The sequence below is a fragment of the Coregonus lavaretus genome (genome assembly GCF_964263955.1).
Source record: "Coregonus lavaretus genome assembly, chromosome: 26".
NCBI lineage: Eukaryota > Metazoa > Chordata > Actinopteri > Salmoniformes > Salmonidae > Coregonus > Coregonus lavaretus.
This window is the reverse complement of record NC_140013.1, coordinates 25,790,061-25,804,077: the sequence shown is the minus strand read 5'-3', so window position 1 is coordinate 25,804,077 and position 14,017 is coordinate 25,790,061. Positions and strand designations below refer to the sequence as shown.

At 42.5% G+C, this 14,017-nt stretch overlaps 1 protein-coding gene across 1 annotated transcript in view; it reads left to right on the top strand.

Annotated features, from left to right (window-relative positions):
* LOC311101960 (uncharacterized protein) overlaps positions 1-14,017 on the top strand; it is a gene marked incomplete at its 3' end in the record, with an annotated part of 33,060 nt that continues 19,043 nt past the window's right edge. The window contains exons 1-11 of the mRNA XM_084143194.1: positions 1-464; positions 6,032-6,142; positions 6,343-6,717; positions 6,839-6,973; positions 10,061-10,207; positions 10,486-10,773; positions 12,180-12,512; positions 12,724-12,926; positions 13,034-13,138; positions 13,267-13,362; positions 13,598-13,708. Coding sequence (XP_083999320.1) covers positions 107-464; positions 6,032-6,142; positions 6,343-6,717; positions 6,839-6,973; positions 10,061-10,207; positions 10,486-10,773; positions 12,180-12,512; positions 12,724-12,926; positions 13,034-13,138; positions 13,267-13,362; positions 13,598-13,708 — 2,262 coding nt within the window. The 5' untranslated portion in view covers positions 1-106. The remainder of the gene's footprint in view (positions 465-6,031; positions 6,143-6,342; positions 6,718-6,838; positions 6,974-10,060; positions 10,208-10,485; positions 10,774-12,179; positions 12,513-12,723; positions 12,927-13,033; positions 13,139-13,266; positions 13,363-13,597; positions 13,709-14,017) is intronic.

Here is a 14,017-nt window from a genome sequence, read left to right as displayed (position 1 = left end):
GGTGGAACCAGAAATAAACAATCCACCACATCGTTCCATCCTCTGTCACTCTCCAGAGCCTGCCGTACTCAGTATGTTGGTGAGGTGATAGCTAGCTAAAGAAAAAATGCCGGAGTCCCGCTATCACTGGTCAGGGGAAGAGGTGAATGCCATCGTCTCAATATGGTCAGACGAGGCAATACAGCGTGCATTACGTTCGTCTGACTCTGAGTACCGAGGTGCCGCCAAGGTGTACCATGAGATCTTTGTGCGCCTTCGCAAATTAGGTTATAAGGGAACCGTCCAGCAATGTCGTGACAAACTAAAGAAACTCAAGGGTCAGTACAAAGAAATTAAGGCAAACAGTTCCGACCGCTGGAGTTATTTTCCACCGTCATGGTTCGATGCCATGGACGCTGTGCTGGGACAGCGACACAGAAAGCCAGTACTGAGAAGTGGAAAAGCCACCGGATCACAAAAAAACGGTAATTTTTCTTCTTCATTTGCTTTAGGGTCCGATAACAGCGGTCGTGTACAGATGCTAGCTGCTGCGTTCACGTACTAGTCGGAACTAGGAAACTCGGAAATGTCCGACTTGGAAACTAGTTGGCGAAACATGAGCTCTGATATTCCCACTTGAAAGTACCAGAATCAACCCATAGGAAGCGTACGCAAATAACTTACGTTCATTTTAACTTGGTGGTTCCTCAGTAGTCTTGTCAGAGTGATTGGAGGAACGACTTTGTCTACTTCGGAAGAACGACTTGGAGCGTTCACGAGCTCAGAAGGAACGCAAGAACCATTCTCACCATAGAGCCCCACAGTGACGGTGTCATAATACCCATAAAACCTAGCGATCAAACAGGAAAATGGTTCCAATCATTTTCCCACCATTCATTTTTCCCATAGGGGATTTTAGAAACACTTCAAATAAGGGCTTTGTTTCGTTTAGGCATACCCTGGTGTGACGTTTTGATAACCTTGTAAGTCTCTTTCGAGCAAGTATTAGTCTCTATTTACTCTGATTCGAAAATGCAAATTAGCATCAAAGTAGACATCATGCAAAACAAAAAATCCCTGCACGTCATCTCTAGTAGATACATTTAGCAGACGGCAACTCTGGCGTTGCTCTACCAACTGAGCTACACAGGGCCTTTGCTAACAGCTATTGTCAATTTAAAACTTGCACAAGACTGTTCACAGAATTGTCCATTTAAAGAAATGTAGCCAATTTATTCATTATTACATTTAGCCAACATTAGATAGTTAATCCAGAGATTCTTACCTTTGCCCCGATTCGGCAGTCTCGTCCAGATCATCAAGGCATTTGTAGTTCTTATGATAGCCACATTAGCAGCTAATTAGCGTTTCATTTTTTGGGGGTAAATAAAGGCGAATATATTGATAAAAGTCACCTTGTCCTAGAGAGATTTACACAGTTATCAAAACGTCATGCCAGGGTAAGCCTACACGAAACGCATACCTTATTTTAATTGTTTCTAAAATCCCCTATAGGAAAAATGATTGGAACAATTTGACAGCTAGGTTTTATGGGTATTATGACTCATACTGTGGTACTCTATTGACAGCTGAAATTGCGGCAATGTTTGTTGCCAGTGGTGCGTGACGTCAGAGTTCAACATGTGGGAAAGATCGGGGTCATACCCAAGTTTCCTAGTTGTAATTCAGAGTTGGAAGGCCGTTCATGTGCGTTTTTCCCAGTAGGAAGGTCGTATTTCCGAGTTTCCGACATGACTTGAACGTCAAGTTGGAAACTCAGACATTTCCGGAACTAGGAAAATCAGACATTTCAGACTTGGAAACTCGTTGAGCTCCAAGTTTCCCACTTGGGAAGTATCAGAATCTCTGAGGTTCTGAGTTTCCGACATAACGTGAACGTGGCATTAGCCAAAAGCAGCAGATTTTCGACCAACCTTTACTTGCCGATACTTTCTTCATTCTCAAATCGGAAGTTACCGTTGTCTTCTAAAAATAACAAAAAAAATAACATGCCATTTAGCAGACGCTTTTATCCAAAGCGACTTACAGTCATGTGTGCACACATTTTTACGTATGGGTGGTCCCGGGGATCGAACCCACTACCCTGGCGTTTCAAGCGCCATGCTCTACCAATTGAGCTACAGAAGACCACAACTCCCATGGCCAGTTGCAGGGGGAACGTTTGAATTTAGAAAATGCTCCGTTATTAAATTAATTACATTTTTACTCCATGAATTAATCTAACAATGTATTCGCCGCCATCTTGTATATTTGTGATATTCTCTCATTGATCCAGCCCAAAGTGGGTGTCCAACCCAAAGTGCTGCACATCATGAGCGAGACTCAGAAATCAAGCATCACCTTGAATGACACTCACCTGGGGTGTATTCATTAGTCGGATTCTGTTGCAAAAAAAACACATTTTGCAACGGAAACCGTTTACTCTAGGAAGCAAATAGAATATAACAAGGAGGGACCTACCTGAATTTTTTCAATAGAAACTCTCGTTTTCGTTCCAAAAAGTTTTCCATTTGGCGTGAATGATTTCCGTTGCAAAACGTTTGCTCTGTTGCTTCCTAGAGTAAAAGGTTTCCGTTGCAAAATGTTTGTTTTTTGCAACAGAATCTGACAAATGAATACACCCCTGGCTCGATCAATGAGAGAGGATCAGACAGATTAGATGGCAATGTATACATTGTAGGATTGATTCATGGAGCAAAAACTTATTTAATTTAATAACAGAGCATTTTCTAAATTCAAGGATTCCCCCTGCACTAGCCATCGTAGTTAAGACACCGGTGACTTCGAGAATGACGAAAGCATCGGCAAGTAAAGGTTGGTTGAAAATCTGCTTCTTAAGGCTAAATAGCAGCCTGTACACAACCTCGGACACAAGCTTTAGCCCTGCTGCCGAGGTGGCTAGTTATGGCTAGTTACCCCTGGTTATACTTGAGAACACTAGCCTTGAAAAGTGCAGAGACGACAACAAAGTTTGAATATTCAAACAGTTGCTTGTGGAGATGAATAGATGGGCTCAATTGTTATTACATTTCTAGATAAATCCTCACTCCAAAATCACCAGTCTGGCCTCAAACAGCCGCAAGTTTAGGCTATTGTTACTATGTTAATGCTTCCCCAAAGCTCCTTTGGAAAAGTTTCCATGGCTGAGGTGTCCACAGTCAAAATAAATTGGCCAGGCTCCTGTATTGGCCCAGTGGCCCTTTTTTCCATACACGTTTCAGCTGGTATTTACATAACAATGGCGAACTGTGAGTTTTAACACCTCACAAAGCAACTGTCTTGATGATGCAGACCGAGATTGTTGATTCTGCAAGCCCCAAGTCTTTAGTGTCACTCTCCTGATGGAAACACAATTACACTAGAGCTCACATTAACATAAAAAACTGGCAACACACTGGTGTGGGGTAAGTCTTAGGTGGAAGGGCAGCAAGAGTTTATCCAGTCATTATGTTAATGAAAGCTCCAGTGTTATTTTTTGGAATGTGTTCAAATCACATTTTATTTGTCACATGCTTCGTAAACAACCAGTGTAGACTAACAGTGAAATGCTTACATGTCGTGGAAATTCTTACACAGGGACACACAAAGTCAATCTTAAATGAATCCTTGTTTATTGTCAGCGGGCTGGAGAGGTTCCAACAAACTTAATGCACCATAGTGAACTTCTGTCAGAAGCTCTAACGGGGCAGTCCCGTTAGTTCTCTTATATACTGCAGACAAGTCATATTTGTATGATTTAGCTTATTCATAATTAATTAATCATTAACGTTTGCTTCATGCATGTGACAGACCAATACCTCACAAGGCTTCTTCTCTCTAAGTTGAGACCTTGAAACTGAGATATCCCTTTCTCTAAACAAGGTTCTGGGCGTACTGCCAAATTGCAGACACTGATAGTGAGGATTCGTTCAATCAGTCACTTGCATGAACACAGAAATTGGTTTATAGAAAAGCACAAACATAGATCATAGAAATTGGTAAATAGAAAAGCACAAACATAAAAATGTCCATCACATTACTGAAATATGACATTCCCATCGATGCAGAGAATTACATTTTTTGAAAAATAATAACACAAGGAATAAATACACAATGCGTAACGATAACTTGGCTATATACACAGGGTACCAGTACTGAGTCAATGAGCGTCGCTGCACAGCTATTTTCAGGTCTCTCCAGAGATGTTCGATCAGGTTCAAGTCCGGACTCTGGCTGGGCCACTCAAGGACATTCAGAGACTTGTCCCGAAGTCACTCCTGCGTTGTCTTGGCTGTGTGCTTAGGGTTGTTGTCCTGTTGGAAGGTGAACCTTCGCCCCAGTCTGAGGTCCTGAGTGCTCTGGAGCAGGTTTTCATCAAGGATCGCTCTGTTAATCTTTTCCTCAATCCTGACTAGTCTCCCAGTCCCTGCTGCTGAAAAACATCCCCACAGCATGATGCTGCCACCACCATGCTTCACCGTAGGGATGGTGCCAGGTTTCCTCCAGACGTGACGCTTGGCATTCAGGTCAAAGAGTTCAATCTTGGTTTCATCAGACCAGATAATCTTGTTTCTCATGGTCTGAGAGTCCTTTAAGTGCCTTTTGGCGAACTCCAAGCGGGCTGTCGTGCCTTTTACTGAGGAGTGGCTTCCGTCTGGCCACTCTACCATAAAGGCCTGATTGGAGTGCTGCAGAGATGGTTGTCCTTCTGGAAGGTTCTCCCACCTCCACAGAGAAAGTCTGGAGCTCTGTCAGAGTGACCATCGGGTTTTGGGTCACCTCCCTGACCAAGGCCCTTCTCCCCCGATTGCGCAGTTTGGCCGGCTGGCGAGCTCTAGGAAGAGTCTTGGTGGTTCCAAACTTCTTCCATTTAAGAATGATGGAGGCCACTGTGTTCTTTGGGACCTTCAATGCTGCAGAAATTTTTTGGTACCCTTCCCCAGATCTGTGCCTCAACATAATCCTGTCTCAGAGCTCTACGGACAATTCCTTCGACCTCATGGCTTGGTTTTTGCTCTGACGTACTGTCAACTGTTGGACCTTATATAGACAGGTGTGTGCCTTTCCAAATCATGTCCAATCAATTGAATTTACCACAGGTGGACTCCAAGTTGTAGAAACATCTCAAGGATGTTCAATAGAAACAGGATGCACCTGAGCTCAATTTCGAATCTCATAGCAAAGTGTCTAAATATTTATGTAAATAAGGCATTTCTGTTTTTTATTTGTAATAAATGTGCAAAAATGTCTAAACTCTATTCGCTTTGTCATTATGGGGTATTGTGTGTAGATGGGTGAATTCAAGCTGTAACACAACAAAATGTGGGAGAAGGGGTCTGAATACTTTCCGAATGCGCTGTATACAGTGCCTTCAGAAAGTATTCATACCCCATGACTAATTCCACATTTTTTTGTGTTACAGCTTGAATTCACCCATCTACACACAATACCCCATAATGACAAAGTGAAAACATTGTTTTAGAAATGTTTGTAAATGTATTAAATTAAAAACAGATCTCATTTACACTGAACACAAATATAAATGCAACATGCAACAATTTCAAAGATTTTACTGAGTTACAGTTCATATAAGGAAATCAGTCAATTGAAAAGTTAATTAGGCCCTAATCTATGGATTTCACATGACTGGGAATAGAGCTATGCATCTGTTGTAGGGGCGTGGATCAGAACCAGTCAGTATCTGGTGTGACCACCATTTGCCTCATGCCGCGCAACACATCTCCTTTGCATAGAGTTGATCAGGCTGTTGATTGTGGCCTGTGGAACTCCTTCAATTTGCACGTTGCTCCAAAAAAATCCCCACCCAGGCGCATACAGGCACATTAAATGACAAAGGGAACTGTTAACCATGAATACACATAAATAGGCCAAATTGTAAATGTTAAACATGAAGTACAGAAGATTGCCTACATGACATAGAGAACTTTAATACGACAAGGTTGTTGGCAATGCACCTTAACAGCACACTGGTCAGAAATAGCCAGTGGTTGGTTGTTTGTGTGTGCGTTTATCTGATCTGATGCTTTCACAGACAAATCACCATCCAGTTGGACACCTGATGAACCTCCACAAACTTCAGGGTCTGGGGTGAGAACTTCAGCTTCTAGGCTGTTGGAGTTGACTGATTCCTCTGAAGATTATGGTACGTCATCTAGTACAAGTTTGTGGAATGGATTAGAACTGACTTTGTAAGCTCTAACCATCTGAGGGACTGGCCTGTAATGGCCAGAAGTTGAGGAACACTTATCTAGTACACATTTTTCATAAACCGTACTGTAAACTTGCTAGCTAATATTGTTTACAAGTTTCTGACTGCTTTCAACTGATGCTGTTCTTTCACAGAGGAATCTGGATACCACTGGTCGTCTAAGGAGGTTCAGGCATTGTTAACACTCTGGGCAGATAAGAGAGTTCAGAAGCACCTCCTCTCCTATAAAAACGAGCACGTCTATGCCAAATTTAGTTCAGAGCTTGCCGTCCTGGGTTTTAAAAGGACGACAAAGCAGTGCAGACAAAAGATACAAGTACTGAAAAAGGAATACAAAAAAATCAAGGATAACAATAACATGAGTGGTTCCATCTATCGTGAAGAGAGTTGGTTTGCCATCATTGATAGTGTCCTCTGTCACCAACCAAGTACTTTGGAGTCTGGGGTGTTAAATTCAGATGCCAAGCTTTTGGAGTCGCCTGATTCCCAACAAGAAATGGGAGATTTTAGTAAGTTAAGTTGTACAGCATCTAGTTCTCATGTTTAACACTAACTTTGTTACCACAAGCTTGGTAATTAACTATGTTTGTCTTTGTGTGAGTACTGTCAACTGTGCTGTTGTATTCACAGACACATCTCCATCCAGTTGGACACCTGATGAGGACCATGGTCAACAATCAGAAGCCTCAGGGTTTGGGGAGATAATTGCAACTACTCTACTGTTTGAATCGACTCCTGATTCCGCTGTAGACGAGGAACATACTGGTAAGTTATCTAGTAGAGTGTTTTTCAACTTTTTTTGTACCAGGGGCTAGCCAGGGGTGGGAGGGCCAAGAGACCAGAGGTGGCAGTGCTCGGTTGGGGTGTAGGGTTTGAGCATAGCCTGAAGGTAGGGAGGGGCGGTTCCCCTTGCTGCCCAATAGGCAAGCACCAGGGTCTTGAAATCGCTGCAAGCTTGGACTGTGAGCCAGCTAGCGGACTTGCATGGATGTCTACTAACCATCTGAGGGACTGACCAGTAATAGCCAGAAGTTGAGAAACACTTATCTAGTACACATTTTGATGAACCGTACTGTAAGCTTGCTAGCTAATATTGTTTACCAGTTTCTGACTGCTTTCAACTGATGTGGTTCTTTCACAGAGGAATCTGGATACCACTGGTCGCCTAAGGAGGTTCAGGCATTGTTAACACTCTGGGCAAATGATAGTGTTCAGAAGCAGCTTCTCTCCTATAAAAACGAGCACGTCTATGCCAAATTTAGTTCAGAGCTCGCCGCCCTCGGATTTAACAGGACATCTAAACAGTGCAGAGACAAACTAAAAAAGCTGAAACAGGAATATAGAAGAGTCAAGGATGACAATAACAAGAGTGGTTCCAATCATCGTGGAGAAAGATGGTTTGCCATCATCGATAGTGTCCTCTGTCACCAACCAAGTACTTTGGAGTCTGGGGTGATAAATTCAGATGCAAAGCTTTTGGAATCGACTCAACCCGATTCCCCGCAAGAAGTGGAGGATTCTGGTAGATTGTCTCGTGCAGCTTCTCAATCACATTTTTAACACAGTAACAAACTCAGCTCCATCATACATTGAATCAGATGGCTCATTCATCACAAAACCCACTGATATTGACAATTACTTTAATGATTTTTTTAATTTGCAAGATTAGCAAACTTAGGCATGACAGCAACATGCTGACACTACACATCCAAGTATAACTGATCAAATTATGAAAGACAAGCATTGTAATTTTGAATTCCGTATAGTGAGTGTGGAAGAGGTGAAAGAATAGTTGTCTATCAACAATAACAAGCCACCAGGGTCTGACAACTTGGATGGAAAGTTACTGATAATAGTGGACGATATTGCCACTCCTATTTGCCATGTCTTCTTCAATTTAAGCCTACTAGAAAGTGTGTGCCCTCAGGCATGGAGGGAAGCAAAAGTAATTCCGCTACCTAAGAATAGTAAAGCTCCCTTTACTGGCTCAGATAGTCGACCAATCAGCCTGTTACCGACCCTTAGTAAACTTTTGGAAAATGACCAGATACAATGCTATTTTACAGTAAACTAATTGACAACAGACTTTCAGCACACTTATAGAGAAGGACATTCAACAAGCACAACACTTATACAAATGATGATTGGCTGAGAGAAATTGATAATAAAAAGATTGTGGGGGCTGTTTTGTTAGACTTCAGTGCGGCTTCTGACATTATCGATCATAGTCTACTGCTGGAAAAACGCATGTGTTATGGCTTTACACCCCCTGCTATATTGTGGATAAAGAGTTACCTGTCTAACAGAACATAGAGGGTGGTCTTTAATGGAAGCCTCTCCAACAAAATCCAGGTAGAATCAGGAATTCCCCAGGGCAGCTGTCTAGGCCCCTTACTTTTTTCAATCTTTACTAATGACATGCCACTGGCTTTGAGTAAAGCCAGTGTTTCTATGTATGCGGATGACTCAACACTATACATGTCAGCTACTACAGCGACTGAAATGACTGCAACCCTTAACAAAGAGCTGCAGTTAGTTTCAGAATGGGTGGCAAGGAATAAGTTAGTCCTAAATATTTGAAACTAAAAGCATTGTATTTGGGACAAATCATTCACTAAACCCAAAATCTCAACTAAATCATGTAATGAATAATGTGGAAATTGAGCAAGTTGAGGTGACTAAACTGCTTGGAGTAACGCTGGATTGTAAACTGTCATGGTCAAAACATGTTGATACAACAGCAGCTAAGATTGGGAGAAGTCTGTCCATAATAAAGCGCTGCTCTGCCTTCTTAACAACGCAGGTCCTACAGGCCCTAGTTTTGTCGCACCTGGACTACTGTTCAGTCGTGTGGTCAGGTGCCACAAAAAGGGACTTGGGAACATTACAATTGGTTCGGAACAGGGCAGCACGGCTGGCCCTTAAATGTTTTATTTTATTTATTTAACCTTTATGTAACTAGGCAAGTCAGTTAAGAACAAATTCTTATTTACAATGACGGCCTACCAAAAGGCCTCCTGCGGGGACGGGGGCTGGGATTAAAAAAATAAATAAATATAAATATAGGACCAAACACACATCGCAACAAGAGAGACAACACTACATAAAGAGAGACCTAAGACAACAACATAGCATGGCAGCAACACACGACAACACAGCAAGGTAGCAACACAACATGGTAGCAACACAACAACATGGTAGCAACATTAATGATATGCATGTCAATCTCTCATGGCTCAAAGTGGAGGAGAGATTGACTTCATCACTACTTGTCTTTGTAATTAGTGTTGACAAGCTGAATGCACCGAGCTGTCTGTTTTTAAATTACACCCATGCATACCCCACAAGACATGCCACCAGACGTCTCTTCACAATCCCCAAGTCCAGAACAGACTATGGAAGGCGCATAGTACTACGTAGAGCCATGACTACATGGAACTCTATTCCACATCAGGTAACTGATGCAAGCAGTAGAATCAGATTTTTTTTTTTAAACAGATAAAAATACACCTTATGGAATAGGGGGACTGTGAAGAGACACACACCAGTACAGATACACGCATACGCACACAGGCGCTAGCACACCCACTCTACACACGTACATTGTAATATTGTTGTATGGAGGTATCATACATTTTGTGTTGTGGTGGTGTGACAGTGTTATATGATGTACTGTTTCATCTGTTGTTTTATGTGTAATGTAAGTGCCTTAAGGTGTTTGGACCCCAGCAAGAGTAATGGGGATCCCTAATAAAAAATATATAATACAAAAATACAAATACTGCAAACTTGGTAATTAGCTATGTTTGTCTGTTTGTGTTAGTACTGCCAACTGAGCCGTTGCTTCCACAGACAAATCTTCATCCATTTGGACACCTGACGAGGTCCATGGTCTCCTTGGTCACCAACCAGGAACTTTAGGGGCTGAGGTGATACATTCAGCTACTATGCTGCTGGAGTCGACTCAACCTGATTCCCCTGTAGTAGAGGAACATTCTGGTAAGTTATCTAGTTAGTACAGTCTTTCTCAACCCTTTTTGTACCAGATTAGCCACATTTGTTACTCTTCCTTGGGGGACTGCTTGGATTGAAACTATTTTACCACTACTAGCCTACCGACTCAATGTCTGCTAACCGTCTGAGGGACTGGCCAGTAATGACCAGAAGTTGAGAAACAATTATCTAGTACACATTCTTCATAAACCGCACTGTAAGCTTGCAAGGTAATATTGTTTACCAGTTTCTGGCTGATTTCAACTGATGTCGTTCTTTCATAGAGGAATCTGGATACCACTGGTCGTCTAAGGAGGTTCAGGCATTGTTAACACACTGGGCAGACGGTAGTGTTCAGAAGCAGCTTCTCTCCTATAAAAATGAGCACGTCTATGCCAAATTGAGTTCAGCGCTCGCTGCCATCGGATGTAACAGGACATCGAAGCAATGCAGAGACAAACTAAAAAAGCTGAAACAGGAATACAAAAAAATCAAGGATAACAAGAGTGGTTCCAACCACCGTGGAGAAAGATGGTTTGCCATCATTGATAGTGTCCTCTGTCACCAACCAAGTACTTTGGAGTCTGGGGTGATATATTCAGATGCAAAGCTTTTGGAGTCGACTCAACCTGATTCCCCTCAAGAAATTGAGGATTCTGGTAGGTCGTCTCGTACAGTAACTTGGCCTGTTACCACAAGCTCGGTAGTTAATATTGATTATGTGAGAACTGTCAACTGAGCTGTTGCTTCCACAGACCAATCTGCATCCAGTTGGACACCTGATGAGGTCCATGGTCTCCTTGGTCACCAACCAGGAACTTCAGGGGCTGAGGTGATACATTCAGCTACTATGCTGCTGGAGTCGACTCAACCGGATTCCCCTGTAAAAGAGGAACCTTATGGTAAATTATCTAGGACAGTCTTTCTCAACCTTTTTTGTAACAGGGATTAGAAAGATTTGTTTCTCTTCCTTGGGAAACTGCTTGGGTTGAAACTAGCTTACTACTACTAGCTAACTAAGTCAATGTCTGCTAACCATCTGAGGGACCGGCCAGTATTAGCCAGAAGTTGAAAAACACTTATCTAGTACACGTTTTTCATAAACCGTACTGTAAACTTGCTAGCTAATATTGTTTACTCGCTTTCAACTGATGTGATTCTTTCACAGAAAAATCGGGATACAGCTGGACGTCTCAGGAGGTCCATGCATTGTTAACACTCTGGGCTGATGAGAGTGTTCAAGAGCAGCTTCTCGCCTATAAAAACGAGCATGTCTATGCCACATTTAGTTCAGAGCTCGCCGTCCTCGGATTTAAGAAGACTTCAAGGCAGTGCAGAGACAAACTAAAGAAGCTGAGACAGGAATATAGAATAATCAAGTTTGACCATAACAAGAGTGGTTCCAACCATCATAGGGAAAGATGGTTTGCCATCATGGATAGAGTCCTCTGTCACCAACCAAGTACTTTGGTGTCTGGGGTGATAAATTCAGAGGCAAAGCTTTTGGAGTCGCCTGATTCCCAACAAGAAATTGAAGATTCTGGTAAGTTGTCTAGTACAGAATCTAATACACAATTTTAACACAGTTACTTTGCCCGTTACCGCAAGTTTGGTAGTAAATATTGATAGTGGGAGTACTGTCAACTGAGCTGTTGCTTCCACAGAACAATCTTCATCCAGTTGGACACCTGATGAGGTCCATAGTCTCTTTGGTCACCAACCAGGAACTTCAGGGGCTGAGGTGATACATTCAGCTACTATGCTGCTGGAGTCGACTCAATCCGATTCCCCGCAAGAAGTGGAAGATTATGGTAAGTTGTCTAGTACAGCATCATCTGAGGGACCAGTCAGCAACAGCCAGAAGATGAGAAATACTGATCTAGTAGCTATACGTTTTTCATAAACCGTACCGGAAGCTTGCTAGCTAATATTGTTTTCCAGTTTCTGACTGCTTTCAACTGATGCGGTTCTTTCACAGAGGAATCTGGATACCGCTGGACTTTGCAGGAGGTTCACACATTGTTAACACTCTGGGCAGATGAGAGAGTTCAGAAGCAGCTTCTCTCTTATAAAAATGAGCACGTCTACGCCAAATTTAGTTCAGAGTTCGCTGCCCTCGGATTTAACAGGACGTCGAAGCAATGCAGAGAAAAGTTAAAAAAGCTGAAACAGGAATACAGAAAACTCAAGGATGACGACAACATGAGTGGTTCCATCTATCTTGAAGAAAGCTGTTTTGCCATCATCGATAGTGTCCTCACTCACCAAACAAAAACACAGGCTTATTCTTTGCCAGGTGCAGAAGACTCTGGTAAGTTAACTTTTACTGTGTACATTCTTGTAGTTTGTGTGAGGGCTTTCTCAATGGTGACTGGCTGGCTAAATAGCTAGTTGCTGATGCTGGATAGTTTCCGAATCTCTTGCTAGATAAAAAAATATATGTTATAACACACCTACAGTATTTCCAATATGCCATTGGCTTTTACTCTATAATATTTTCTTGTTTGTGTTTCCCAATGTAGGTCCCAGTTTAACTCTGTCCTCGCTGCGTCTCCTTGCTCCACCATTACGCTTGATGTCAGCATTCATGTGGCAAGTGGCTCAGCAGCATATTGTAAAGCATTATGGGAAGCTGGAGGAGTTTGTGACTTTGGTGACAGAGATGGTTCCAGAGCTGCTGAGTTCCAGGCAGAGGACCCAACTCCTCCTGGGTCTGAGAGCAAGGGTGAGAGAGGTGGAAATGCAGAGGATTCTGATAAAGTATGGGCAGCTACTAGCTGCAAATAGTACGTTTTCCCCTGGGGCTGCCTCTCACTTCTACCTCTTTTTCAGCTGGTTCTGGAGTTATGTCGCAATGAGAGCACAGCTGACCTCGTGACCATTCAGCCTCACCTGGACAAAATCCATTATTTGACAGAATACGCTGTACACAAAGAGGTACGTTAACTTATTTTGGCAACATTTTAAAGTGAAGCAAATATGTTTTTAAGATGTTTTCAGCCCATATGTTGAGGTTGAGTTCATGTCCGATGTCATTTGTTTTGTTTGTTTATGCTTACTGACAGAGTAATGATGATGAGTTGGAGGCTACAGAGTCTAACTTTGTGGAGTTGGTCCAAACCCTGCTGGAAGACCCTTCTGAGAGGGAGCACTTCTTTCAGGTAAGAGATCTTTGTCTCACAACTGGTAATACTCACAACCTTCAGGTGCGTATTTAATGCATCTGTAAGTGTCTTTTTTTGGCACAGCAGTCACGTCCAAGCCAAGTGTTGCTATTATTGACATTGTTAATTGCCCGCATTACCAGGAGATGATTGCAGACTATTCCACACAACAAATGACCCCCGAAAGCCATTGCCACCGGACTTATTGTGTGTTAAATTATCAATTTTTCAGGAGGTGTTGCCAGTACACTACGGCCCTCGGTATGACACAGCACTGCAGGTACTGGTATGGGAGTTCCTCTCCAGACTGGAGGAGCTGCTACCTGTACCAGACTTCACACAGGTGCAGATTAAAACATTGCAGTTCTGCCCATTTAAGTTTAAGTATTAACCGCTGATCACTGTTTTAAAAAATGTGGGCCTGAGAACTATGGAATGTGAGCTAAAGGAAAACACCTACCCAATGCACTAGGCTCTGGCATGCAGAGAAGGGAGCAAAGGATGCATACCAATGATACACAGCGTTGAATTCAATGTCATCTAAAGTGCTGAAAAATATTGAAATACAATCGATTACAAATTACATAACCCTCCCCCAGACTGAAATAGAAAATGTGCTATTTTCCCTGCTCCTCAGACAGCAGCATGGCTC